Here is a 27,657-nt window from a genome sequence, read left to right as displayed (position 1 = left end):
TGCATTTGTTTTGCCATTCCATTTACGAGCCTCTAGTATGCACGAATATTACCCACCGCTTAATCACACTTGAACGAGAATAATAATGATGAAAGATTTGATCACGCATGCTATTTTGAGAAGATATAGAGATGATGTTCATGACGAAGATGCTTCGAGACGTTTGCCCAAGCTCAAGTAGCGAGATTTGTTACTGCGCCACACATGCAAACTAGCCACACATCTCACTAGTGGCTTGTCTTTCGTCGCCTTCAGCCTGGCCTAGCCTTTTACACCATCCTTCATCAACGACGTGCATATTCGAATACTGACTCCCATCGGCCGCATCTCTGAGAGAGATTCATTCGAAGTTGTAACAGCACAGATAAGACTATTATCTCACTCAATTGGCCTCTGGACGCGTAATCAAGGCATCTATTGCTTCCGATTGTCACACCTCTACGAGAGAGGACGTAGACTCACGCGCAGCCTCCTCGATTCGGTGAGAGGAAGGCTGATTCAAGCAGAACCGTGCGGCCATGGCGCCGATTCTCAGACCCCGAATGAGCCTGTCAAAGGACAGGTTCCCAACCTACTTTAACAATCTCAGGAGTCAGCCATATACTGATCCGAATTCATCACGGGCGGCTGGCCCGTTGAAGTGAGTGGTGTTTCAATGGCTTGTTCGAGATGCAAGATCTGACACGGTGCACAGTTTGAGATCAATTGCATGGAATCCCCCTGGGACTCTGATCGCCACGGGTTCAGCAGATAGGACACTGCGAGTCTGTAAGTAGGCGTGTTCGGAGTGAAAAGAAGGGAACAATGCCAAGCAAAAAGAAGACGGAAAGATTGACACGCGTTGTAGGGAACCCGGAGAAACCCAATGTCAAGTTTTCAACGGAGCTCAAAGGTCATCAGGCAGGCATCGAAAAAGTAGCCTTTAATCCTACAAAAGATGCTGAGCTGTGCAGCTTAAGCAGTGACGGAGTGGTACGGTTTTGGGATGTGAGGACCAAGGCTTGCTTCAATGAGGTCACAGGTCTAGGTGACGCGATGACGCTCGTTTGGGCCCCAGATGGGCAGACACTGCTCGTCGGAAACAGGGTATGTCCTCATCTCTTTCTCCCATCATGTCGATCATGCTTGTTCAGGAATGGCTCACCGTTTCCAGTCGGATAACATCTTTGTTCTATCGCCAACACAGTCGACCCCCCTAGCCTCACATCAGCAGACAGTGCAAACGAATCAGATTGCCTTTTGCTGGAGTGGGAAGAAGATATTTGTCACCACGTCCGAAGGGCAGATTAGAATACTATCATATCCCGAGTTTGAGCCGGTACTGCGTCTAGGAGACGGCGACGATGCCGCAGAGTTCACCCTCAAGGGTCATACCGCTTCATGCCTGACCGCCGAGCTGCAGCCCATGGGCCGGTATCTCGCCACGGGAGGAGCAAACTCCATTATAGCGCTATGGGATACCACAGACTGGCTGTGCCAGAGGACGATCACGAGGATGACGGGCCCAGTGAGGAGCATAAGTGAGTTAAGTCCGAAGGCTGTGGCCGTGCTTGACGGGGCTCATTGGAAGCTAACGACTATGCACCACACGCAGGTTTCACATTTGATGGCAGCTACGTCGTCGGTGGCAGTGACGAAGGTAAGTCAGCGACTTGGGAGGCCGCTGTTATCTGTCTCGGACGACAATGGCGGCCCGACACAATGCCCTCTGTATTGGCTGGCCAAGTTCCGGACGCTCTGCTGATCCATCATCCCAACAGGCAACGGACTGGAAGTAACGCACGTCGAGACGGGGGAGCACGTCCACACGTTCAAGACGGCCGGATCATGTCCAGTGGTGGCTTGGGCGCCGACCCGCTACTGTTTGGCGTATAGCGATCTTGGTGTCCTGCGAATTGTGGGGGTAGATCTCGACAGAAAGTAAGCTGCCAACGGAGGAGGAGAAGGGGGGGGGGCATAGCCTTGTTGTCGTCTTTCTCCTTTTCTCCTCCTTCTGGTCTTACGCCCATCTTTTTTTCTCCGACACTTGGGGGATACGGGAACAGGCGAGGGTGAGCTAGAGCCACATTGGGTATACATGGCATGGCACGGAGTCGTCGGCAGAAGGTTGCGTATCTCCAGCATGTGTCTAGCTAGCATGTGGCACCAGGCATTGCGTCGAGCCGGATAAAGTATCCCGATGGTGTGGAAAAGGTCGCGCATTTTCCGCTCTCCCCAGTAAGCAATACAATGTATGTAATACGCCGGGTAAAGGCTAAGACTGGGGAGTGATTCGACGCAACGGCCAGCGGCTGCATGCTTGGGGAGAGTTGCTGGAAGTGTCGCGAGAGTTGGCAACTGATTTGCCACTAGGCTGTGAAACAGCACGTGGGTTGAGACGAGGAGCTTGCTTGGAATGAGGACCGGGATTGGAGGGATCAGGATTTATTTTGTTTCATGTTTTATTTATTTGTTTTATTCACTTTCTTCTTTCGCTTTTTGAGGAAATTCATCGTCTTTGATGAGAGGGTTGGTAGACTCCTTGCCCAAACGGGCGTTCCTGTGAAAGGCTTGGCGTCCAGCAACTATCAAGATGGCCTGAAGCCACGCGAGCTCTCTGCCTCTTACAAACCCCAAAACCCCCCAACGTTCCAGTGGTCGAGCTAGAACAGCTTTGGTTTTGTGTGTGTAACCCATCTCGGAACGGGTAAAGGGTACGGAGTACTCCGCCGCGAGCTACAACCATCTACGAGTACTACTGCCTTGGACAGGCATGGACTGGAAGTTCCGCCTTGGCAGAGACAAAGTGGAACCTGCTCACCAGTCCAGCAACAGGTAAGCCGATTTTGCGTTGTTTCCCACTAAGCTACGGAATTACACCTGAAGGGAAACAAGGAAACAAGAAGCATCACATCATGGGGTTTAATAGACCTGTTTTTAGAAGAGCCCGGGTTTAGGGGGGGGGAGGCTGGGGAAAATGGATCGCCCCTCCTCTTTTGACTTGGGTTTTCATTACTAGGTAGTTGGGAGCCCGGAAGAAACGTGGGAGTGTTGGTAGGCGGGTGGCATTTTTTTTTTTTGGCGGAGGCCAAAGGCAGTGAGATGGAGATTGGGGACGGGCTCGATTAGATGATGGGTCCGGGAGAGAGAGAGCAGTGACATTTTTTTTTTTGGTTTTTGCTTGTTGCGGCATTGGCTGTCATGGGGTTTTTTGGGGGCTCGATGAGGAAGTTGGATGTACTTGCTACCGAAGCTGGGTATTAGTATTATGTGCTCGAGCAATCGTACGACCCTGAACGGGGGGGTGTATAAAAAGAGACAGAGAGAGAGAGAGAGAGAGAATGGAGAATGGAGAATGGAGAGAGGGGATTTACCACAACAAGGGGGACTGACTATTCGTTGGACTAAGTTGAATCGAGGCGTTAAACAGGCACCATGCGCAAGGTGGGTGATTATTTATAGAAGCATCAAGGTTCTGATGGACCGCGCAGGCCGGCCACCGGAGGGCCAAACCGGCAGTTGGGCAACCGGCCAATCGACCCTTTTTTTTTGAGAGAGAGAGAGAGACGTGACTGTGACTGTGACTTGGCGTCGAGAGTTGAGTTGTTTGTACAAGTACTCGTACCGTTGCAATGGGCTTGCTTAGGGCTGAGTGGGGGGGGGGGGGGGGGTTTTCATCGTTTTTTCCCCTTCCATCAGCACGGCACGATGTCTCTGGCTGGTCTGGTTGCAACCTCTTACCACCCATCTCTTTCGTTCTGTGATGCCACATGGGCATCATGTACAGTATAGGTCTCCTTCCAACGGCATATCCCCAAAAAGCTACTGTGCGTGCAGGCATGTACATAACCGTAACTAGCAGTTAGTAGGGGTAGGGGGGGGGCGGAGCAGGGAATCTCAACGCGGACGGATGATGACAGTCAACTCGCAACAAAGGGAAATCTGACCCCTGGTCTTGATCCCGACATGGTGGCGAACCGAAACGGCCAGCTGTGCATGCTGCCCTGCCCTGCCCTGCCATGCCATGGTCAGTGTGTTGCTGCTGCGGTTCGGAATACACCGTCTAATAGTTGCTGTGCGGCGTTCCGAACAACCATTAAGACACACAAGCACACGGACAGGTATGTTGCTGGCTGGCTACTAACTAGTGAAAGTGAAAGTGTGTGCTGCTATCAGATCCGAATACGCTCGTGCATAAGGCAAGGCGCTAGAAACGGTGAAGCAGAAAGAAGGCTTGGGCTGTGCATCTCATCGCGTCTTTTTTTTTCCTTGCTCTCTCTCTTCCATCACATCTTGCCCGTTGGCAGCTTGTTGCGGGCGGGCGGGAAAGAAACACTGCCGGGCTGGATGGGTTTGCCGGATACATGTACGTAAGCATGAGCTTCTTTGAGGCAGAGGCCACGGGGGCTTATATCCGGCCTACAACGTATGAAGAAGACATGGTAAAGATGGATTTGAACTGATATGTTATATCCGAAAGAAGCTTGGATTTTGTGTCTGTGTTTGTACCCCCAACGAAAAAGGTAAAAACCCCCCCGAGTGTGGTCACGGAGTATAAGGTACAAAAGTACATGCATTACAAAAGGCGTGGAGCAAAAAGCCGTAGCTTCAATTGTTCTCCGTGGCAGTAACCTAGAAGATGATCGCAGCCGAATGCCGGGGTACTTCTGGGTGGCAAAAGACTTGGCGGGAGTCTCGTTCACCTCGGGCTGGAAGAGCCTGATTAGGTAGGTGGTTTTGGGTCTTCGTTTTTCGTCGACTTTTATACAAATGATGGATGTTGTTTTTGTGATGGTTGATGCAAAATGCAAGAAGACGGAGAGTCATCAATAAGCGTGATCCCACGTGGTGTCACGGAAAATTAAAATACAAAAGTCAGATGATGATCAAGCTCTGCTGTGCATTCCATCTAGATGAATGAAGAACGAAATGTAGAGAAACACGCTGTAACACGGTAAAGACAAAATAATCCAACAGCGCCGACAATGGCAGGCTTCCATCCGGCTGCGTGCATATTCTTTGGCCTTTCTCCTGCAGAATCATGGACGTAACCGAGATATGCACCATCCTGTACTGCAGCCCACCCGACATGTCCAAAAAGAAACATGCTGTTCAAGCCCCCCTGTCCATGTCCCTGTCCCTGTCCCTTGGTGGTCCCCTTCCAATGGCTGAACCTACAGTACCTACTTGACCTGGAGGATAGACTTGACCATGAATATGCTGGAGCGCTACTCATACTACTAGGTAGTTCAGCTAGGCCCTATTTCTCTCTGTTTGTGCCGGGTTATGTCGGCAAGATGAGCACCAGTAGCAGCTGAGCGGTATGTGCCGCCCAGTGGGGGGACGAAATTGAATTGAGGAGATGGATGGAGCCAAAAGAATTTGAAATAATGCAAGTCCATGTACTCGTACCTGACGTTGTATTGCACTAGCAGCCGATGACAGGAGACAAAGGCCGGGCGATCGCAAAGTCTTTCCCTCGAGCTCTAATCAGATACACGGCTCGCGTCTCATGGCATCATGTGGCGTGGCCGCATCTGGAAGCCAGCCTGACATGGAACCAACGTACTTGTACAGTGCTGTAAAGTAATTGAATGCTACAGGCTCTTTTGGATAATCTTACAGGTAATGTACATACATGATGCCATAGGCTGTACGGAATGCTGTAGGTAGGTAGCCAAGATCAATCAACCAATGCTTACTGGATAGGTACAGGTATTCTTGCAGAGGAAAATAGCAACGGACGGTTTTGGTAATCTCTGACTATGCGCTTACCTACTCGTACCTACGCCTCCATGCACTTCCCACCTCCCAAAGACTCGTATGCAGCACTCCCTCCTATACACCTCTCGACTTACACACAATAGGCTGCTCCGTTTGCGAAAAGGAGCCGTTTCATGCAAGAACCGGTCCGGAGCATACACAATCGACCTTGAGCCACGGAGAGCCACGGAAATCCCAGCGCGGTGGTACCTGTTCTGGCAGATACCTTGCCTTAGCCGTACCTTGGCAGTGCATTAGCCCCCCCGATTTGCCTTTTTGACTCCGGCTTTCCCATCGCCATCCTAAAGTTCTTGCGGCCGCAAGCCCGGAAAAAGAAATCAAATCAAATCACATCAAGCAAACTGGTTTTCAACAGCACAAGAAAAAAAAAGACTTTCCGAACTGAAACTCGTACTCGTACGCGCATGGGAATGGCTCAAAGGTTTTGCCCGTCGGCCGTGCAAACCGGCCGTATGACGCGCAGCCAAACGCGCCACCATCAACTGGCATCGCCACTAACAAAACGCCATTCTGATTTGGAAACCCTTTTTTTGGGCGGTTTTCGACTTACACAGACGTGCGGTAATCATACAGACAGAGTACATTACTTACATGACATACATTGCGGTTCTGCCCGGCTCAGCCGGTCATATCATCCAGCAATATAGCATGAAGACGAATCAAAGTGAAAGGGCAGAAACAAAATAACAACAACAGCCTGATCTGATAAAAAAACGATACAATAGGCCGGCCAGCGTCGTCATCGCCAAGGAACCAAAACATGCGCCCTCGCAGCACAACCGCATCCCCACAAACCACGCGTGATGGTTAGTGCTGGTACCTGTACTTGTATCACTTAGGCCTGGTGCTCCGTAGAGGAACCCCCATGGATGAATCTCGTCCCATCAAATCCGCTGTGCTGTGAGGGAGGGGGGGCCAGCGTGACTAACAAGGGGGATCTGAGGCATCATGGAGATTGAGAGGGGACAGGACCCTCAACTCGCAAGCTTTCCCAGCACTGGACTTGGCTTGTGCCGCGACTCATTTGATTTCCATGATTCCAACCAGCCTTGAGCCTTTGCAGCGCGCCGGCCAGCGCCTTTCAGCGCCATCGCGGCGCCGTCCAGTGCCGCTTCAGCAGCCCCCGTACGAGTGAGTACCCTCTACTTGATACCTGCTGGATGCTAGGACGAGGCGACCCACGGATCAATGCGGCATGGTCTGGTCTGGTCTGGTCTGGCCTGGTCTGTCGCTCGTCCAAAGGCAAGGGTTTATGGCAGCTTGGAATGAGGAGGGGGGGGCACAAGTGTTTAGCTTTTGCTACTTCGTGGTGGAGGGTACCGCTGCTGACGGCTACATGTACGAGTTGAGTGCCTATTGATTGCTGCAACTCATCGCAGCTGGCTGCAGTTGCAGTTGCGCTTGCGTTTGTACCGCTACCTTGGGGCGCAGAGCCGTTGAAATTGTATTCGGCCCCATTCATTCATGTCGACTTGAGCGTTCCATCATCGACATGAATCCATCCATTCTACACCAACATGAACCTACAGCGCTGTACATGACATGGCATGTACCGTAGCAGCAGGGCGCTAGAACGATGGAGTTCCACAGCTCAACCACAGCGCTGAGCTGCACTACCTGTAGTGCCCTGTAGTGCCCTGCAGTGCTTTGCCATCAAATCCATCGCACTTGTAGCCGGTACCTGGGCAGCACGACGCCGCACCGTTGTCACACTGGCGCGCCCCACTCCGGCACGCGCAGACAGGAGAGACAGAGCCAGCGTTGGGCTAAATATAGCAGCAAGGTGGTCCATTAATAATACAGCCCCGGACGTAGCCTGGCGGTACAGGGTACCTTGCCGTATGCTGTAGACTGTACTGTACAGAGTACATGCACCGCACATCCCCTCGATGATGCCTTGCTGCAGCTACGGGAATTCAGGCCAGCCCAGCCGAAAACCCACGTCCCATTTTCCCCAAAGCAGCGCTGATCCTGGGATTCTTTCTCGGCGGACTCGCCTCAGTGCCCGGCTTCCCGCATCCACAACACTTCGGCAGTCCTTCTTCAACAACCGCCATCTCGACTGCACTCGTGCTTTTCATCTTCAAGCTCCGTCCGCACCGGTCCGACAGCTATCCGTTGCTCTCCGGTTTCCTATTCCCTTTTTCTTTCGTCTTGTTTCGCGTTTCTGCTCGTCAGCCCGCCAATCATCCGTTCGCCCAGCGTGGAGGAGATTTTGCGTTGCAGACATCGGGAGAACCAACAAGGGGGAGGGGAATAAACAACACCAACCGTCGATCCAAAGAATTCATCATCAGCGCTTCTCGCGCAGTCGCCATCTCCCCAACCAGCGCCATGCCCGGCTCCTCGGACAACGGCTCGTCGAGCAACGGCGGGAACCACTCGGGCCACAGCCCGTCTCAAGACGACAACATGGCGCCTCGCGATGCGCACCCGGACAACGCCAGCGTCCCCAAGCCCAAGCGCCTTGCCTGCATGATCTGCAGGAAGCGCAAACTCAAGTGCGACGGCATACGGCCCAGCTGCAGCACCTGCTCCCGGCTGGGACACAACTGTGCCTACGACGAGCAGCGAAGGAAGAGCGGCCCCAAGCGTGGCTACGTAAAGGCCCTGGAGGAACGACTCAGTGAGAAATAACCCCCGCCAACGTTCCTTTTTTTTCTTTTCAGTGTTGTGTCGTCGATCGATTTTGCGTATTTCTCAAGATGCACGGGAGGAGGCGGAGGAGGAGGAGGGGATGGAAGAGGAGAGCGCATGCGATCAAGATGACGTCGATAAAAGACGTCGATATCAACAACGCCGACGTCGATGAGACAAAAAGGCTAATCAAGACACACAGAACAAGTTGAGACGCTATTAAAGACCCAGGAACCACCAGCAAAGAGCCCGACAAAAGGCGTCGGCATGCAGATCCCGGGAACCAACAACAACCAGGCCAATGCAAGTGCGTCCATGCCCATGCCCAACTCCAACGCCAACATGGGCATCAACGGCGAGGAGCGCTGGCACTTCAACAACAACGGCGAGTCGCCCCAGGCGGCGCCAATGGATGACTTCGGCTTCAACGCCAACATGGGTATGCCCGTCAACAACATGCCCGGAAACTTCACCTGGGAGATGATTGGCCTGGGGCTGGAGGAGCCGCTACCGCCGCAGGAAACTATTGACGAGCTGCATCAAATCTACTTTGAAAAGGTCCATCCATCGATGCCCATGATTCACAGATACCGCTATCTTGCCGCCATGAACTTGTATGTCTTGCTTAACGTTTCTCTCGTTTGATCCCCCCCCCTTTGATGTTAGTCATCATCTGAAACATGACCCCCGCGCCCCTTGTGTAATGATATCTTGAGATGGAATTGGGCCAACAAGCGAGAGATTGGAATATGCAAGTGGCTCACAATTCGTTCGTACAGGGCACCAAGTCAACGACCACCAGTCTGCTTACGCTACGGCATGTGGACATTGGCATGCTCCATCTCGGAAAAGTACACGGACCTGAAGGATCTGTTCTACCAGAGAGCACGCAAGTATGTCGAGGCCGATTACATGAAAGGTTTTGGAGAGCACATGATTTCCGTCGCTCACTGCCAGACACACATCCTGCTGGCCAGTTATGAGATGAAGATGATGTACTTCCCCAGAGCCTGGATCAACACCGGCTCTGCCGTCCGTCTGGCACAAATGTAAGAAGCCCTCTCTTACCTCCTATTCAACCAAGTCCGGCATAAATTGACACGATGCAGGATTGGATTGCACCGTATGGATGGTGGTGGCTTGGACGTGAAACAGTGTCTGCCACCCCCCAAGGACTGGACCGAGAGGGAGGAACGCAGACGAACGTTTTGGATGGCCTTTTGTGAGGATCGCTATGCCAGTATCGGTACTGGCTGGCCCATGACAATTGATGAAAAGGACATCAAGACAAACATGCCATCGGCGGATGAAGCCTTTGACATGAGCCGCCCAGAGCAGACGCTGACTCTGGAGGAGTCCATGGGCCCATCCGGAGCCGGCAAGCTCTCCTCATTCGGCGGCATCATCCTGATGGCTTGTCTTTTCGGCCGCAACCTGATTCACCTGCACCGCCCCGACGACGACGACCTTGACCACGACATCAATGGCCCGTTCTGGAAGCGCCACCGACAGATGGACCACATCCTGCTCAACACCTCCCTCTGCCTGCCGTCCCACCTCAAGCTCCCTGCCGGCCTGGGCAACCCCAACGTCGTCTTCACCAACATGAGCATCCACACTTCGACCATCTGCCTTCACCAGGCGGCCATCTTCAAAGCGGAGGCGAACAAGCTCCCGGCATCAGTCAGTGCGGAGAGCAAAGTCCGGTGCATCACTGCCGCAAACGAGATTGCCAGCATCATGAGGACAATCTCACACATGGACTTGTCTTCGGTAAGTTGCTTCCACCAAGGACGCAGCCTTTTATAACAGAGGCATCGTTGTGTGATATGATAGTGATGAATACTAACGCGGATACCTCAGATGAACCCATTCATTGCCTTTTGCCTCTACGTCTCTGCACGAGTGTTTGTGCAGTATCTCAAGAGCAAGCCTGACGACGCGCAGACCATTGATTCGCTGCGCTTCCTCATCTCGGCCATGAATGCCTTGAAGCGACGGAACCCTCTGACCGAGTCTTTCCTTGTCCAACTGGACGTGGACTTTGAGGCTCTGGCGCTGAAGATTCCTAAGCTGAGGGGCGCGTTCCCTCGCCCTGGCGAAAGTGTAAGCACCCCCTTTCCCTTATCTGGTCTAACTTTAGTTGCACGAGATGTAGCGGCGGCTGAGATGAGCTTTTACTAACCGTGCTTGCAGTCTGCTGAAGCCCCCAAGGGACTCCCCGTACGAGCCGGAGCCGTCTGCGATGACCCAGAGGGCGTCAAGGGCATATTATCCTACCGAAATGAATGCCACTTTTTGAAGACAACGGGTGACAACGGCAACTCTGCCACGGCTCCTGACCTCACAGAACCTTCTGGCGATTCTCAGAGCATGTCAACATCACACTCCAACAACTTTGGAAACGGAGCGTGGCTCTCGGCCGAGCAGCAGATGCATGTATTGACACCCAACTCCGGCAGCATGTATGAAAAGAACGTTCCCGGAAGCGGCGGACTATCCGGCTTTGGCGACGGCCTGGACCAAGATGCCTCTGGGTCCCCAGACGTGCAGTCAGCTGGACGAACTCCCAACTCGAGCGGTACCGGATCCGACATCAGGCCTCATCTCGTGCCCGGCCAAATGTCCAATGCGGCATCGGGCCACGATTCATACCGAGCAAGCCCTATTTCACCTCAGCAGACAATGATGAACCACGGAGGCATGGACAACAGCGGCAACCAAGGCTACTATGGCGACCCCAACAGCTTCACGATGGCCGCCGGTATGGGGGTTCCACAAGCAGCATACGGCATGTCCAACGGATGGGGAGGGCTGAACGGACCAGCCGCCGGGATGCAACCAGTAGGGGGAGAAGGTGTTCTCAGAGCACTGATGAACATGGGACCTATGGACGCCATGGATCTATCATCGTGGGACTCTGGTAACCCACATTAAGCCATCACCAACGGAAATATACCTGGACATATCAAAGAAAGGGAAAAAATAAAGTGTAAAAAGAGAAGGAATATGGGAAGAGAAGCATGGTCTTGTGCTAGACTGGATTTGAAAGAGAAGGGAGAGGTTGTATTTGGGAGTTTTCTTTTAATCCTGGGTGTTTCTGCCTTGCACACGAGGAAAACGTTTTTTTTTGACAGGTTCGCACGGTCTTTTCTTTACTCTCGCTCTACGGTTATACGTTATCTGTAATTTGTTGGATGCTATGGACGATTGGAACGATATTTATGGGCGTGTAGGGCATTGGGGCGAATACGGTTGTCACTTTTGTTGTTCTCTTTTTTTCTTCTCTACTCTTGTATCTCCTTGGTTCTTCTTTTCTTCTTCTAAACTTCTTCCATATTTTTTTTTACTTCTTTTCAAGTCATACTTGTCCGCCTTTTTTCTGGCTCGCACATGACCCCGTCTTATACCGAGGGGTTTTTTTCTTGCAAGCTTGGGAACCTGGGGCGGCGGTGGGATGAAGATGGAATCGGACAAACAGTTTTTTAGTTAATACCCAGCAATGACGAGTGTTCTCCTTGCAGATGATTTTACTTTCGCTTTGATTTGGTGTTTGGGTTGTTGTGTGTCTTGTTGACTGTGTGGTGGAGATTTCGTCTTGAATTCAGTTTTTTGCGATGAAGCTTGAGGGAGTAAGTATAAAGAATAAGCAAATAACGAAGATGAAGAGCGTCGTCACCAATGTTTAGACAGCAATAGATATCGCTCCTTGTTTGAAAGGAATTGAACTTGGACGAGTCGATGAGTAAGACGGGCCCAACCAAGACAGGGCGAGGTGGCCCGTGCACGCATTGCCGCCCTTCAGCGCCTTGACTCTGTTCTTTCCCCCCCCCCGCCAAACAACCCCTCCATTGGACGAAGCAACAAAACAAAAACCACACAGCACGAACTCTTAAAGCAGCGAAAGAAAAAAAAAAGGCATTACGATTGAAAAGAGAGAACCAATGATTTCTTTCTTGCTAGCCCCGGCAACGGATCCTCGCTCTATTTTCCTATTGGATATCCGTCTGGTCTAGGGTATTTGCGCACCTTTTGATTTGGCACACGCCCCCCCTCCGTCCCCCGGGAGAATGGCGGCGCCTGGGGGTTCGTTTGGGGCTGCTGCTGGGACGGGGCACGGAGGGCATTATTTGGGCGTGGGATTGGATTTTGGGGCGGTGGGGATGGGGGGGTATGAGGGGCTGGAAGGGGGGTATCATGGACATGATGATGATGATGAGGGCGATGAGGATGGTGATGGTGATGCTGGTGGTGGTGGTGATGATGTTGATGGTGGAGGCGACGGTGATGATGGGAATGGTGGGAGGGACGGCGATGGTGATGGTGATGGCGGCAACAACAACAACAACGGCGGCAAAAGCAACACCAGACATGATGCAGGCGGCGGCGGCGGTGGACGACGCTCAGGCGCGTTGGGGGGAAGGGGTGCGAGAGGTGCTGGGTTTGGAGGGTATCGCGATGCGAGACATGAAAGCGCCATGGCACAGCAGCAGCATCATCATCAGCATCAGCATCATCAGCACCATCAACAGTCACATCAACAACAGCATCCGCGGCATCTCCCCGTCGCTCCAGGCCTTCATCAAAGCTACCATCACCCTCACCCTCACCCGCAACAGAGACAAGCTCCGGCCGGCCAGTTTGGCATTCTCATGCCAACTCCCCGCTCGGCCGCCGAGCCAGAAGACAATACTTCGTCACTTCGGAACCCAGGCCCCATCCATGATTATCATCGCCATCAGATCGAGCCGCCACCACCTACCGCTACTCCAGCACCTTACAAACTAAGCCAAGCCAAGCTCGTCATCGACCCTCCCGACCTCCAGGCATGGCGAGAAAGGCTCTTCCAGGTCGACGATCTCATCATCCTCACGCACGAGCAGTTTGAGACGTACTTTCCACACATTGACAACGTCTACTCACACCGCTCCACGCAGCGCTACAAGCGAAAGCCCTTCATCTCGCACTACTGGGACTGCCGCATGAAGGGCCGCCCGCCGGGGACGCCCAAGTCGGATGATCCGAACAAGAAGAAGCGCAAGCGCAGCACGCGCGAACGTGACTTGTGCGACGTCAAGATCAAGATCACCGAGTACTTCCCGGATGCCGGGGCCGAGGCCGCGCTGGATCGGGACGTTGCCGCTGCCATTGCGGCCGGCACGGCGGCCCATTCCGTCGTCAGCGCGGGACAGCGCTTCTGGACGATTCAGCGGGTGAATGGGAATGGTGGTAACGGCAAAGCAGACGGAGTGGCTGGTCCGCATCGGCATACGCTGGAGAGGAGCGACGAGATTAAGAAGAGCAGCGTGCAGCGGTTTGTGTCGACGAGAGACAAGGAGGGGAAGAAGGTACAGGTAAGTTGAGCAGTAAGGGGTGGGAAACTTGTGATATGAGACAGGCAAGGCTGACTGACAACTTTTCAACTCCTGTTATAGAGAACGCCTCTGGGCAAGGCTGTTGGAGCGGCGCGAGAGACGGCTCGGATGCACAGTAAGAATGCTGATTTAAGGCTATACGCCGCGACTTTCTGGTACCATTGACACTTTCAATCCTTTTTTCCCAAGTGCCAGCTTCTAACTGCGCTCAAACTCCCAGCCCCTTTTCCCAGCGCGTCTGGATCGCCCTCGAGGCCAAAGGCCAGGCATACCAGTACATCGAAACAGATCCTTTCAAGCGTCCTGCTCCGACACCGCTCCTCGAAGCTAATCCGAGAGGTCGTGTTCCCGCTGTTCGACAGGGAGACTGGGCGTGCTCCGAGAGTGCCGTCATTCTGGAATATGTACGTATGGAAAAGCTAAATTCGACACATTCATGATGAGTGCTAACATCGAGTCTCTCTGGTATAAAAGCTGGAAGACATTTATCCTGATATCCCACTGTTCCCTTCCGATCCACGACTGAGAGCAAACTGCCGTCTCTGGATCCATCATGTAAGTCACTCCCAATTCTCATCTTCCTTTAGCAAGATTCAAAAAAGTCAGCAGTGGAGCTCAACTAAAACCAACCCATCATTCAAGATCAACGCCCGCCTCGTCCCAACATTCTTCTCCCTACTCCAACCGCCAATCTCTTCACAACGCCCCCTAAACACCATCAATGCATCCACAACGCCAACATCCGCTGTCGCCCTCTTCCAATCGCACCTGACGGCCCTCATCCTCGCCGCGGACGAACAAGGCCCTTACTTCCTCGGCCCGTCGCTTTCTCTCGTCGACATCCATTTCGCGCCCTTTGCGCTTCGCCTCAGCCGTATCCTCCATCGTCGTTATCCGAATGCGCTTTTGGCGGATGCCACTTCGGGCACGCGGTGGCATCGTTGGTTAAACGCCTTGGAGATGGATCCGCATATTAGGGCGACGACGGGTACGGATGAGTTTTATCTGGAAACTGTTGACCTGCTGCTTCAGACGTCGAATGAGGGGGGGTGACGATGTCTACGTAGAATCTATAGTCCATTTAGGAGTACTAAGAGGAATTGAAATGAAGTAATACCCTGTCCGTCATTAAAAACGTTCTCTGTTGAAATCTTTATTATATATATCCTCGTTCAGTTCAAACTCAAAAGTGGTATCGCAAAAATTCCCACGCTATCCGCCTAGCCTAATATACAATGTATAACAATGTTTGATATATCCCAAATCATCTCATATATATCCAGGCTGAAAATTCCAATACATAAAATGCCAGTCCGAGGAGGTTAAAAAAAAAGAAAAGAAAAGAAAAACGTATAAAGCACTATACAGCTATGTAATCTCATGAAGACGGGCGGCGATGTTGGTTGTCCCTCCTCCGCCTCCTGATATCCGCCCACTTCTCGCCAAACGTGACGACATCTCCGCTTTGCCGGGCCCTGACGCGGCCCTCGCCGAGCTCCTCGAGATCTTTCGTCTCGAGATACTTCTTGCCTTGGCCGTCGTCGACCCATCTCTGTGGATCGGGCAGGTAGGCCCAGGAGAAGACGGCGCCAAAGGCGGCCACGGAGCCGAAGAGGAGGAAAACCAGGCCCTGGCGGCTGTCGCTCTTGTACGACTGGTTGATGCCGTATACGATCAGTAGAGAGACGATGCTCCCGAATTTGCCCGCCGCCGCTGAGATGCCATGGCAGGTCGATCGGTAGCAGGTGGGGAATATTTCCGCCGGTATGATGAATGTCAGTGTGTTTGCGCCTAGAACAAGGAGAGAAGAGCAACGTGTTAGCATTGAGCTGGTAGATGGATGTCTTGGAAGCTTCTTACCCATGTTGAACATGAAATGGCAAATGGCCACAAACACGACCGTCGCAGGGGCAGCCGCCTCCTGGTGCACGCCGTAGTAGACGCCTCCCGTAATGATGAAGAGGATGGCCAAGACGAAAAAGGAAATGGTAAGCCATTGCTTGCGCGGGATGCGGTTCGCGAAAAAGATGAAGCACGCGCTCCCGGCAATGGAAGCCAAGGAAACAGTGAGTATGTATTGCTTGGTCTGCTGTATCAGCACGTCGTAAATGGTGTTACACGGCTCCGTCTTGTCCGTTTGCCAGGCAGGGAGCCCGGACGTCACCCAGCCGGGCACCGTCGAGTTCCCCCCCGGCAGCGACGAGTTCCAGCATGAAAGCTGGCTGTTGATTTTGGCTGGCTTCGTCGTAGCCCACATGTCGGCCAGGGTTCCTCGGTTATCGAGCGAGAGGCCGTAGAAACTGACGTCCAAAAAGAACCATGCCGCCGATGTTCCGAGGAGATAGTACCAATTGCCATCTCGTATGAAGTAGTTGTGCAGATCTTCTCTGGAAAACTGGATGGGCATTGGCCCGGGGGAGTTTTCAGGGTGCATGCCATTGGGAGGGTTTATTTGGACATTGTTGGAGGTAGTGCCGGATGGGGCACCGTAGACACGTTGCGTGTTCATGATGGCAACAGCAGGCTTGTTCTTGACCTCGAGACTGTAGAGACCGCAGTCGAACAAGAAAAACCGGAAAATGATGGCCAGGAGAGCGGGCACGGCGCCTGACCCGATGACGATGCGCCAGATGCCGTCAACTGCTCGGCGACACTCCTCTTCATGCAGGGAGTCGAGCCCACATCGCATCTCCCTAAGGTGGTGCGTGTTGTTGAACCCTATCAGGACGAGCAAGCCAATAATCTGAGCCAGGGCTTGTCCAACAGGCTGCATGAGGAAGACACTGGCGAGCATGCTCGATCTGGACTGAGTGCTAGACCACTCAGAGGTTATGACTGCGCTCAAGGGGTATTCGGCTCCAATGCCTGGTCGAATGGTGAGTGACGGGCGTAAAGGGGGGAGGGGGAGACGAAGCATACCAATGCCCATGACAAAGCGCCACCAGATGAACAAGCCGAGGAACGACATGTCTCCGTAGCCATGGCTGCTGGTAGCTACGCCGATGGTTGAGACGATGACGAGGACCAGCTCGATTCCATAGAGACGGGTACGACCAAAGCGATCGGCGAGGTAGCCAAAGAGGACCTGTCCCACGATGGACCCAAAAAGGGTAAAGAAGTTGATGAGGAGGCTAGTCCACTCTCCTCCGTGAGGCCAGTATACAAAGGCAACAGAGGCAAGGATGACGTTGGAAGAGAAGAGGTTGTATCTGTGACAAAATGAGGTTAGTGGGAGGGAAGTCATATATATATATATATACTTTTTTGGCGACAACAAGTCTTTTATACGGGATACAGCAACGGCCAATGCAGTATCAAGAGGATTAGGGGGAGCAGGAGGAAGAGGAGGAAGTAAGAAGAGAGACAAGAAGAAAAGATCACAAGGCTGGACAACGTACGAATCGGTCAGGAAGCCCGAGGCGGCAACGCCCCAGATGCGGAGGTTCCAAGAGTTGAGGTCAAGCTCGTAGCGCAACTGATGTCGATCCTATGGCAAGACAAGACAAAGAACATGTTAGCAAACTCGTGGCAATGGCAAGGCATCCGGTTCGGTTCGGTTTGCGCGCGGCAGTGGGGCGAGGCCCAGTAGTAGATGCAGATGCGGTCGTAGCGAGGATGGAGAATGTGATATGGAGACATGGAGACATGGAGAATAGAGGATGGAGGATGGATTTGGATAAGGGTAAAAAGGGGGGATGGAGATTGATGGATAAATGCGAGGCAAAAGACACACCTGGACGTCTTGGGACGACAAGGCAGAGCTGTCGGCGCCGAGAAACCCTCGATTTCTCCGGCCGGAGCTGTTCCCCAGGTTCAAGGGCATTGGCCGCGAGACTCAACTCGGGCGAATGCGCCCAAGCAGATGGAGATGGGCGGGGGGGGGGGGGGAGGTTGCAGCGGTTGTGTACTCTGTAGGTTGTTCTGAGACAGTCTCTCCTTGTTTTCCCCCCTGGTTGTCGAGCGGGCTCAGTTCAGTTCAGTTCAGTTGAGACACGGGAGCCCGGAGGGGGAAGAGGGATGAGGAATGGCACGATTTGTCGAGCGACAGGCAGAAAATGGGCGCAATCCCCGGCGTCTGGCTCATTACGGAAGACACGACGTGACGTTAGCATCTCATGGCGGGTGCAATCAATCAAACAGTGAGTGAAACTGGCGAAATGGGGGGGAAGGAAAAAATAAGAAAAGGAAAAACGAAGATGGAAAGGAAGAAAGAAAAGGGAGCGCAAGGAGAGAGAAGAAAGCGGCGAGGCGGACGAGGATGGCAAAGGGCAAGACTGAAAACGAGGCGTTCTAGAGCGAGCGGCAAGGCAAAGAAGCCATCGCCGCTGTTAGAGAGTGACGCGTTTGTCGGCGGCAGCTCCAGGCGTGGCACAAGTATTGGAGCATTAGGTTGCCAAGATTGAGGATGCAATCTGAGGCTGAGGAAAATGCGGACTAGGTAGTAGCTGGTAGCTGGGGGGTGGTATTACCTGATACGTGCGTGATACTTGGACCTGAGCCCTTGTAACAGTACTGCTACCTGTACCTGTATTGCTACTTATGCTAGGTACCATATATTGGACAATGCTGCAAACTCCCAGATTAGACTGGCAATAGTAAGGTTAATAGCTTAATATGCGGAAGCCCACCAACCTTGTGGTCAGGTCATCCATCTGTGCCGTGCAATGCAATGCAAATTCCCAAGATGAAGAAGAGAGAGAGAGAGAAAAAAGGGACCAATCCATCGCCCGTGCCGAACGCTACTGTACCTTTGCCCATTCCCACTTTATTTCCCTGTCTTGGAGAGGCACGATTCCAGACTCGCAGGGGGAAAGCGAGGTAGCTACTACGAATCCGGTGAATTTCGAAGATGTGGATGGGCGATTGGGTTTCGGGATTTTTTGGGGTCTGTCCTTGTTGTGTGATGTAGCTTTTTGGGGGTTTTCGAGTGCTACATTACCTTACTTTAGTACTACTACCTCATGTTAATCTACTATACTCATCACCTACAAGTGTAATTACATGTTCGACCACCAATGTGACGGGTGAAACCGCTGCACATGCTTAGTCTGAACCTCCAATCTCGTCATCAAGGCTTGCCAATCATCAAGAATCCCAAGGTTCTTGGGCAGAGTGTCATCGTCACACGCACATGTGCAAGGGCGGGAGGAGGGCTCGGCAAACGGCGTCCCTCGTCCTCCGTGCCGGAACTATAGCAGGCATTCGTACATGCGCACTCACTCGTACCGATTAGCATCGAAACCCAAAAAGCCACGTCCAAGTCCATCCACGGGGCAAAATCGAGATGCAACTTCTCACGCAACGAGAACCGGCCAGAGGTGTCAGGGAGAGCACGTGGTGGACGGTTCCTGAAGAAATGTGGGGGCGCTGGCCAGCGGTGGCTTGTCGGTACCGGCCTAACGGTGCGAAGCCGCCAGCCGCTAAGACCTTGTGCGTGAGCCCAGCAGTGGCGATTAACGGCCGCTGTTGCGCTACTACGAGGATATACTCGTGGGCAATTCATGGGCCGCTTCTAGGCCCTTTGGCTGGGGGGTTCAAGGGCGAGCACGTTATCGATGATGGGCCTGGAACGGACACACACACACACAGACGTCGCATCGCATTGTTGCTGTACATGTATATATTGGATAGTCCGCAGTGTTCGTGTACTCACTCGTACACTGCAGTATCGACTGGACGCAGCTGAAAAGAAACAGCCGACCCACTGCAACACCGGAGCCACCACCCGCCAGCCCTGATTGGACTCTACCTACCTTTTCAATTTTCAGCCGTGGCATCTTGCTCGCCACGCCATCAAATGCCCCATCGCCGCTGAAGACAACATTCGGTACGTGTGGGCAGCGCCTTTCCGAGAGCCCGCAGCATTTCTGGACGGCATGGCGGCGGCTCACCGGCCAATCAGGCGGCCGGACAGCTCCCCGTGCACGCTATCGTCGCTTCCAGTGGAGCGGGTCCTGAGCCTCTTCCGAGAAAGACAGACGAAGCGACTCCAACCTTGGTCTAGCCACCTAGCTAGCAGTAAATCGCCAGTTTGTTTTCCCTCTCTCTCTCTCTTCTTCGCTGCAGTTTGGTTTGTTGGCATCTCGCTAGGCTATTCGCAGATGTTACTGTACTACGAGTGCTCGTGCTCGTGCTCTTGCTCTTGCTCTTGTGCGGCATCGCGCCAACCCGCAGCTAGACGCCTCGTCACCTCAGACAGACGCCTCGGATGCCTGTCCGTGATGCCCACGCCCGGCCAAGTACATGTATCCAGTACCAATCCCACAGCTTGCATCAAGAGCTCCGGACGGCAAACCAGCCGAGCAGCGGAATGGCGAGCTGGGCATGTTTGAGTACTCGTACCCAGTACAAGGCCATGCACTGTCACCACCCTTTTTGCAGTTCGCTCCAAGAAACTCGTGCATTGGGTTTGCAGCCTGCTCGACCAAACGGGTGCTCTGCATTTGTGGTGGACCGGGCCAGGGGGGGTTGGTTGCTGTCCTAAGAGAGAAGAGGATGAGAGAGCTTCCCCCAGCAGCACGCTTGTACCTCCTGGACTACTACTACGACAACTGGATATAGTACTAAGGCAATATTAGATTCCATGGATCAAATAGTACTGCCTGCCAGGCTGATCTGATGGATGGTTGATGTCTTGGACAGGCCGTGCAGAACTTGTCTCGAGCTGCACTGGAACCGGAGCCCCGCGACGATAGAGACAATTATTCCTCTTTTTTTTTTCTTTAGTTCTACTCCGTAGTCCTCGTAACAACTGCCAGCAATCTGCCAGACGCCAGACGGTAATATCTGGACTAAGAGGTTTTAGTAGCTTGAACCTTGTCTTATCCACCTGCAGCAGAACGTGGGATTAGGTACCTACAGTAAGTTCGTAGCAGTGCGTACGAGTAGGTACTATCGCAGTAGCAGTAGAGCATTATGCAGCCGAGAGACTCCCAGCAACATGCTTCACGTCCATTCTTTTTGCTTCCGGTTCTTCGATCCCGAAATCCTCCCATCCCCCTCTCTCTTCTCCCTCCCCCCAAATCCACCGCCCTCAGCAAATCTTTGGTCCCCCCCCCCTCTGCAGCTGGGGCATGGCGACAACGATCCCTCCGACTTGTCCAGACCCAGCCCGTGACGGCTCCGTAAGCCGTGCCGTGCCGCCAGCTTCTTCTTCTTCTTCTTCTCCTCCCGCGGCCAGTGTCATTGTCATGATAGCTTCTCCAACGACGCCCCAGCCCGCGGATAGTCGTCGTCGTCGGTGACTCTGAGCGCCCTCCCGGCTGCCCCTTGTTCCCGCTTCAGCTCAGCACAGCACAGCAATGGCTGCCTCGTCCTCGTCCGGCTCCTCCTTCGCCTCGTCGTCTCTCGGCCGCCCGCCCACCTACAGCCGCTCCTATGTGAGTCCCGTAGATTCGACCTGGACGCAGACGTCCGACATCTCCACGATATCAGCCACTTCCACCAGCGAGTCCGTGTTGCCCGCCGCCTCGCTCCGGCCTCTCGACCTCGGGCCTCCGGGCTACACTGCCACAATGTACGATGAGCTTCTTTCCGTGATTGCCCCCGGCCCTTTTTTTTTTTTCTCTTTTTGATGCTCGTTGCAAGTCCCGTCTGATCTGACAATGCCTGCCTTTTTTTTCTCTCTCCTCGATATAGAACCCTTTTTCAAGACACGCCCGACGAACGGACTGTGTATCTGGGACCCTGGGAGGTGGTGGGGTCTGAGCAGCGACGTATCCGCTGGCAGTGCAGCTACCAGAGCGAGCTGCTCGAACACTTTTGTAAGTGCCAATCAGAAGCCGTCATCATCATCATCTTCTTCTTCTTTTTCCTTCCAATGTCCTATATCCCATGTGTTGTGTTGCTGCGTCATCGCGTTGCTTCACTCTGTTGCCCCCCCCGACTCATCATGGTCGTGTCAAGTGCCCTCAGACATACCGTCCGATGTCCATCCTCACACCCTCCACTCACGGCATCGCCAATTCAACGACCCGCCCGACATGGAACGCTTCCTGTCCTTCAACGAGCCTCATCGCATCAGGTACACCTCTGGCGAGGGCATCTGTATTCATGACCAGTACATCCAGGTCAGGTACGAGTTCACCACGGTTGAGGCTTCCATCCAGTTCCAGGGCGACGTGCGGCGAAAGGACCTGGTGGACTTTTACGACGTCGACGTGGTTTGGTCCAACCTGCAGAGCCGCACCGACAGCTTCGGCAAGGTCAAGGGCATCGGAGCCATTCAGAGGCTCAAGCTTTGGAGGGACCGATACACCACTTACCACTCCCTGAGCGTCTTGGCCAACAAGACGGACAATCACTACCGCGAATACGACATTCACCACTTTGACGGCGAGCTCCGAAACCGAGACGACCGCGCCAAAACCCTCCGCCTCAACGTCCACGGCCGCCGAGGAAGCGTGCCCGACGAAACCTCATCGCGCCGAACCTTTCGCATCCGCCAGAGAGTCCGGGCCAGCCAGGCCAGTCCCGAGCTGGGCCCTTCATACGCAACCACCACCCTGGATATTCGCCACCTCTCTATTCAGTTTACACATAAGCGAGGTAAGGGGAGAGAGAGAGAGAGAGAGAGAGAGAGATTTCAAAATTACAGAAAGTCGGTGCTGTGTGGAAAAGGGCAAACATTCTAACGTGGAGCATTTGCAGACTACAAGCGGTTCATCGAGACCTGGGCCTTTGCCCACAGCTCCGACCGTGAATTCAATGGCGTCCCGTTTCCTCCCAATCACTTCGAGCTGCCCTCGCCGGAAATCCCGCCCGGTCGAGATGCCGATACTGGCTGAGCCGGAAGCCCTCTTTTATGTACTTTACGTTTTGCCCGACCGGCTCATGTGACGCAAATATCACTTACTTACGCCTTGGACCAGCCTGCATTTGGCTCAGCAATCGACAAGCCAAGGGCTCATGCGTGCCTCCAGGGAAGAAAAGAAGCCTCATCCATCTTTTCCTTTTCCCTCTTGACCCCCCCCCCCCCCCAATTCCCTCCCAACCCCCATTCCGGTGTCTCTCCTTTGTCAGCCGGTGCGCCACACCAGCGCCGGCTGAATTAAAGGACGTCACCGTCGCCGATATGCATGGCGTGGCATGAGAAGCGTCTATTATTGGCTCCCCCCACCACACCACCAAAACTCCCCGCGATCATCAGGCCATCAACATCTCCAGTGTCGTCATGAGCGTCATGAGCATCCTCACCCGTTCTGCAGCTCATCGGCCGACATTCTCTTCCCATCTCTCACTTTTTCTTTCCCTTGTGCAGATTGAGAGGGGGGCTTGAAGAGGAAGACAATTCAATTAAAAGGCGGCGCAAGGGCTGGATTGTCCGAGTTGTTTGTTGAGACACCGGCGTCCCATTCAAGTCTACACAACTGTACACAAACACACAGCGCAAGGGCAAACGAGCCTCGTCGGGCATTGCTCCCAATTTCCAGCTCAAAATCGCAGTTGCTTCTTTACCCAACCCCCCCAAGATCCCCTCCCTGCCATGGGCGTCATTCTCGCCATCAACGCTGGCTCCAGCTCCGTCAAAATCTCAGTCTACCTGGCCGACAAGGAAACGGCGCCGCGCCAGATTGCCGAATCCCAAGTAAACGGTCTTACGGCTCCGCCAGCTCAGCTGAAGTATTCGCGAGGTGGCGAGACCGTCATCAAGGACCAAAACGTGGACACTGCCGTCAACAGCCAAGATGATGCATTTGCCTTGCTGCTCAAGACGCTGGTGGATGATGCTGATTTGAAAGAAATCAGCTCCAAATCGGATGTGGCCATTGCTTGCCACCGCATTGTCCACGGAGGCGACTATGGCGAGTCCCAAGTCATCACCCCAGACACATATCACCATCTGGAAGCCCTCAGCGACCTGGCGCCCCTGCACAACGGCGCTGCGCTGGCGATTGTCGACTCGTGCATGAAGCAGCTCCCCGACGCCGTCAATGTCGCCTGCTTTGACTCGCAGTTTCACTCCACCATACCGCCGCACATTTCCACCTACCCAATCGACCAGACAATCGCCAAGAAGAACCGGCTGCGCAAGTACGGCTTCCACGGCATCAGCTACGCCTTCATCTCGAGGTCCGTGGCCGACTTCCTCGGTAAGAGCCGTGATCAACTCAACATTATTGCTCTGCATCTCGGCAGCGGCGCCAGTGCTTGTGCAATTAAGAATGGCAAGAGCTGGGACACGAGCATGGGGTTGACTCCGTTGGCTGGGCTTCCTGGCGCCACCCGCAGTGGAAGCGTAGATCCTAGGTGAGCCAATCTTTGCATTTCGGTCTTCTATTAGAGTCCTTGACCCTGTCCAATTGTCACGCGGGAAACTCGGAACTGACAGGCATGACCAATCAACAGCTTAGTCTTTCACTACGCCAGCGACGTGGGCAAGCTTTCTCCGGCGTCGACAGAGCATCTCCACATCTCCACGGCCGAGGAGATTCTCAACAAGGCCAGTGGCTGGAAATCCCTGACGGGCACTACCAATTTCGGCGTCATTGCCGCCTCGGACGAACCCCAGCACCGCCTGGCTTTTGATCTATTTGTAGACCGCATCTGCGGTTTCGTTGGGAGCTACTTCGTCTCGCTTCGCGGCGAGGTGGACGCGATCGTGTTTGCGGGAGGAATCGGAGAGAGGAGTGCCCGCCTTCGCAGCGCTGTGGTTGAGCAGGCAGGGTGCCTGGGTTTCGCCATTGACGAGGCGCTCAACAATGCCGAGGCGGCTGGAGACGCAACCGTTCGAGAGCTGAGCAGCAAGGATTCCAAACACAAGGTTCTCGTGTGTCAGACGGATGAGCAGTTTGAGATGGCTAGGGCATGCACAGAGATGGAAGCACTTTGGACGTGAAAAGGGGGGTTGTGTATAAAGGCGCGGGTATTTAGATGGTAGATTTGTGTATGTAGAATATATATTGTAAATTCTGATGGCTTTTATGGTGTCTATGAGAGATGTGCTTGGGTGATATTGACATGTTAGTTGCGAGCCATGTTGTCTTTGGCTGGTTTGGGATTCGGGAAGAGTATTTACATACGTAGAGGGTTTGCCTTGATTAAACAGCTCTCGTAAAGGGTGTGCTCATAATTCCCCATTCCGTCAAACGGATACCGGCAATATCTCCACCAAATGCTGTTCCGTTCATTACTGGACAGTTGTAACGAATTCCTCTTTGCAAGTGTTGATGTCCAGGCACTTGACCCCTTCGGCAAACCAAACGTCTCCTCAAAATCACAAACCAAACCCCCCAAATAGCTAGGCCTATAGTTACACGTCAAAACACCAAAACATCACAGCAACCTCGTCTCCTCCCTGGAAATTCTTCCCCCGGAGCTCCAAAAAAAGGCGGAGCTCACAACGGCCCCCCAGGCTTTCACAAAAAATGGTGCAAAAGTAAAAAAAAAAATAATAAAAAATAAAAAAATAAAAAAAATAAAAAATTTTTGCTTCTGCAGCCCGCCGAATCGGTATCGTCCGTGCCCTCAAGGTAAGGTACGTACGTACGTAACCCTACCCAAGGCCGAGAGCGAGCAAAAATCGGGCAACTCCGACGATATTTGGGAAAAGAAAAAAAAGAGGAAAAAGGGAAAAAAACGGAAAGTGGATGATAAACGGGAAGACGGGACAAGGGGGAAGAAGAAGATGAAAATGGGAAAAGAAAAGAGCTCAATAGTCCCATTTCCATACAGGTACTAAGCTTACGCGCGCATGTAGATGCTCATATGCAACTTTTACTCGGACAACGTGACTGGGCCTCAATGCATCGGGCCGGCTTCATGTATACACAATCCCCTCATGTATTCATCTCTGCAGACTAGCAGTCACCAATGCAAAATGGAAATCAACATGTATCAAAATCAACAAAGTGGTATCAATTGAAGTCCGTCCCATCCCAGGCTCAAAAGCGAGCTGCCATTTGTATATACATGTAGCCATTAACACACCATCTCGATTTTTTTTCCCATGCGCGCATCTCATCTAAGGGGAAAATACCGCCAAACGCCATGTGACAAGATGAAGCATCCCCCCCAACCACCATCTTCGAAAAGATTCATCAATCATCGAGGCGTGCATGAAAGCATGGGATATCAAGAAGCGTATAACACAGTACCCTGACAAAGGAAAACCGAGTAGACAAGGAAATAAAGGAAAACAACAATGAAGCTAAGTCAACCAAGGCGCCATTCGTGTATCTTGCAACCTTGTATAGTGAAGGGGAAAAGACGTGAAATGAAGAATTGAAAAGGAAAAAAGAAGAAAAAGAAGAAATCATGATAAATGGCGATGCCTAAAAGCAAATCGCATCCAAACGCCATTTGACATCCCGCAGGGCGCAGCCGCCAGTGTATAAGTTGTCCGCCCCTGATCGTATATGTGCCGAGTGTGCTCTGTATATTCCCCTGCCGCAGATTTATGGTATAAATCGGCGGTATCCGAGTCTCATTCTTTAATTTTTGTCGTTGCAAGTAGGCGGGGCATTAAAAATTACTCTGTTCTTCTCTCCTTCTGTTTTTGTGGATTCTTTTCTTCTTGTGGTGTTTTTTTTTCCCTCTCTCTCTCCGGTATTCCATGTGATGTAACCGCAACGCCCAGGTTGTGCCCAAGTGGATTTGCTGCCAGGTTTGTCCAAGGGTGGAGGGGTAAATGAAGCGAGGGGAGCTGAAAAAGGTGCAGAGTTTTTTTTTACTTCTTCTCACAATGCCATCCGACCTTCCTGGCACGCTATGGCCATGGCCAACGTGTCGAGGCCACTGGGGGTGCGACCAACTGCGGAAGGACGGTTCAGCAATGGGAGATCAAAAGTGCTCACACTGGTATCCCAGTCGCCCGCATTGCCGGCGGGCTGCGTAAGCGGGGACGTCGGCACGAGGCTCTGCTTCTGGTGAAGCTCGCTCGAGTCCCAGAAAACAAAAGAATCAGGCCCCGTGGTGGAAGAGCGGCTTCGGCTGGATGAAGTTGAGCTGCGTCGCGCATTGGCAGCCAACGAGGTTTTGCTAGAGCGCTGGGTGCCCGACGAGCTTCGCGACTTGTCCTTGAAGTGGGTTTCCAGATGTTGCTTCATGTTGTCGGCTCGGGTGAACTTCTTGTGGCATCCCGGGAATTGGCAATGAACCGCCTTTTCAGCTGTGTGGATCTTGGAATGGCGCGAAGCGTGGCCAGAGGTGGTAAAGGTCTTTTCGCATCCGTGAATCTCACGGTAGCGGCAGGGATACCGCTTAACGGGGCGCTCGGGAACACAAGACGCAGCGGAGCTGTCCTCTTCGCCAGAGGCAGAGGGACTGCAAGCCCCGTAGGCGGTGCGCTTGGCGGGAGGGCCCTCAGCGTACTCGTGCCCCAAGACGTAATGGGGAGCGCGCATGATTCCGTAGCTGTAATCCACCGGAGGCGTCAAGGGCGAAACGGCATCGCTGAGCTGAGAATCAAACGAGTCTGACCTCAGGAGCGCGGGTGTGTTTGGTGACGACGAGTCGCTGCGAGAAGGAGGCTGAGGGTGCATGGAGTGGTAGTAAGTGGAAGTGTCGACGGTGTTGTTGAAGTCATCCTCGTTGAGGAGCGAGACCCTGCGGCCTGCGGCGTTGCGAGCGTGCATTGCGACAAAAGATGGGCAATATGCCGATTCGAAGGGGGTGAAGAGATAATTCGGTGGTGCGCGATGTCTGCGTTTTTGTGTTGCGCGCAGTGAAATTGAGCTCTCTGGACAGGGAAAGCTGTAGAGCTCCGGAGTTTCCGCTCTGGAAATGCTTCTCTCCAACTTGACGTTTCAGTAAGCTGCAGAACGGCGCTTTTTCAAGAACCGCTGTGTGATTCTTGAAAGAGAGATGCGCGTTTATGAGAGATGGGGAGAGGGAGAAAAGAGGAAGAAAAAGAAGAAGAAAAAAGTCGAAATATGGACAGCAG

General features: G+C 53.1%; 7 protein-coding genes across 7 annotated transcripts; 5 read left to right on the top strand and 2 right to left on the bottom strand.

Annotated features, from left to right (window-relative positions):
* Nucleotides 1-518: 518 nt before the first annotated feature.
* Nucleotides 519-1,875, top strand: Triagg1_6249 (uncharacterized protein; the record flags this gene model as incomplete). The annotated part of the gene is made up of 5 exons (XM_062900853.1): nucleotides 519-640; nucleotides 695-768; nucleotides 848-1,086; nucleotides 1,154-1,520; nucleotides 1,595-1,875. The coding sequence occupies 5 exons, from the start codon at nucleotides 519-521 to the stop codon at nucleotides 1,873-1,875; spliced, it is 1,083 nt and encodes a 360-aa protein (XP_062754795.1).
* Nucleotides 1,876-6,796: 4,921 nt separating this feature from the next.
* Triagg1_6248 (transcriptional regulator family: Fungal Specific TF) lies at nucleotides 6,797-11,337 on the top strand (the record flags this gene model as incomplete). Its single annotated transcript, XM_062900852.1, has 8 exons — nucleotides 6,797-6,894; nucleotides 7,397-7,592; nucleotides 7,684-8,389; nucleotides 8,603-9,014; nucleotides 9,180-9,449; nucleotides 9,510-10,173; nucleotides 10,264-10,506; nucleotides 10,597-11,337. 8 exons carry the CDS (start codon nucleotides 6,797-6,799, stop codon nucleotides 11,335-11,337), a joined length of 3,330 nt encoding a protein of 1,109 aa, XP_062754794.1.
* Nucleotides 11,338-12,470: 1,133 nt separating this feature from the next.
* Nucleotides 12,471-14,828, top strand: Triagg1_6247 (uncharacterized protein; the record flags this gene model as incomplete). The annotated part of the gene is made up of 4 exons (XM_062900850.1): nucleotides 12,471-13,754; nucleotides 13,836-13,930; nucleotides 13,996-14,179; nucleotides 14,418-14,828. 4 exons carry the CDS (start codon nucleotides 12,471-12,473, stop codon nucleotides 14,826-14,828), a joined length of 1,974 nt encoding a protein of 657 aa, XP_062754793.1.
* A 325-nt stretch (nucleotides 14,829-15,153) lies between these two features.
* Nucleotides 15,154-17,598, bottom strand: Triagg1_6246 (uncharacterized protein; the record flags this gene model as incomplete). Its single annotated transcript, XM_062900849.1, has 3 exons — nucleotides 15,154-16,984; nucleotides 17,174-17,262; nucleotides 17,509-17,598. The coding sequence occupies 3 exons, from the start codon at nucleotides 17,596-17,598 to the stop codon at nucleotides 15,154-15,156; spliced, it is 2,010 nt and encodes a 669-aa protein (XP_062754792.1).
* A 3,478-nt stretch (nucleotides 17,599-21,076) lies between these two features.
* Triagg1_6245 (uncharacterized protein) lies at nucleotides 21,077-22,561 on the top strand (the record flags this gene model as incomplete). Its single annotated transcript, XM_062900848.1, has 4 exons — nucleotides 21,077-21,291; nucleotides 21,414-21,538; nucleotides 21,681-22,322; nucleotides 22,425-22,561. The coding sequence occupies 4 exons, from the start codon at nucleotides 21,077-21,079 to the stop codon at nucleotides 22,559-22,561; spliced, it is 1,119 nt and encodes a 372-aa protein (XP_062754791.1).
* A 698-nt stretch (nucleotides 22,562-23,259) lies between these two features.
* Triagg1_6244 (uncharacterized protein) lies at nucleotides 23,260-24,612 on the top strand (the record flags this gene model as incomplete). Its single annotated transcript, XM_062900847.1, has 2 exons — nucleotides 23,260-24,023; nucleotides 24,123-24,612. The coding sequence occupies 2 exons, from the start codon at nucleotides 23,260-23,262 to the stop codon at nucleotides 24,610-24,612; spliced, it is 1,254 nt and encodes a 417-aa protein (XP_062754790.1).
* Nucleotides 24,613-26,452: 1,840 nt separating this feature from the next.
* On the bottom strand, nucleotides 26,453-27,349 carry Triagg1_6243 (uncharacterized protein; the record flags this gene model as incomplete). Its single annotated transcript, XM_062900846.1, has 1 exon — nucleotides 26,453-27,349. One exon carries the CDS (start codon nucleotides 27,347-27,349, stop codon nucleotides 26,453-26,455), a length of 897 nt encoding a protein of 298 aa, XP_062754789.1.
* Nucleotides 27,350-27,657: the final 308 nt, after the last annotated feature.

The sequence above is a fragment of the Trichoderma aggressivum genome (genome assembly GCF_033847375.1).
Source record: "Trichoderma aggressivum f. europaeum strain CBS 100526 chromosome Unknown scaffold_024, whole genome shotgun sequence".
Classification (NCBI taxonomy): domain Eukaryota; kingdom Fungi; phylum Ascomycota; class Sordariomycetes; order Hypocreales; family Hypocreaceae; genus Trichoderma; species Trichoderma aggressivum.
This window is presented reverse-complemented; position numbering and strand designations above follow the sequence as displayed.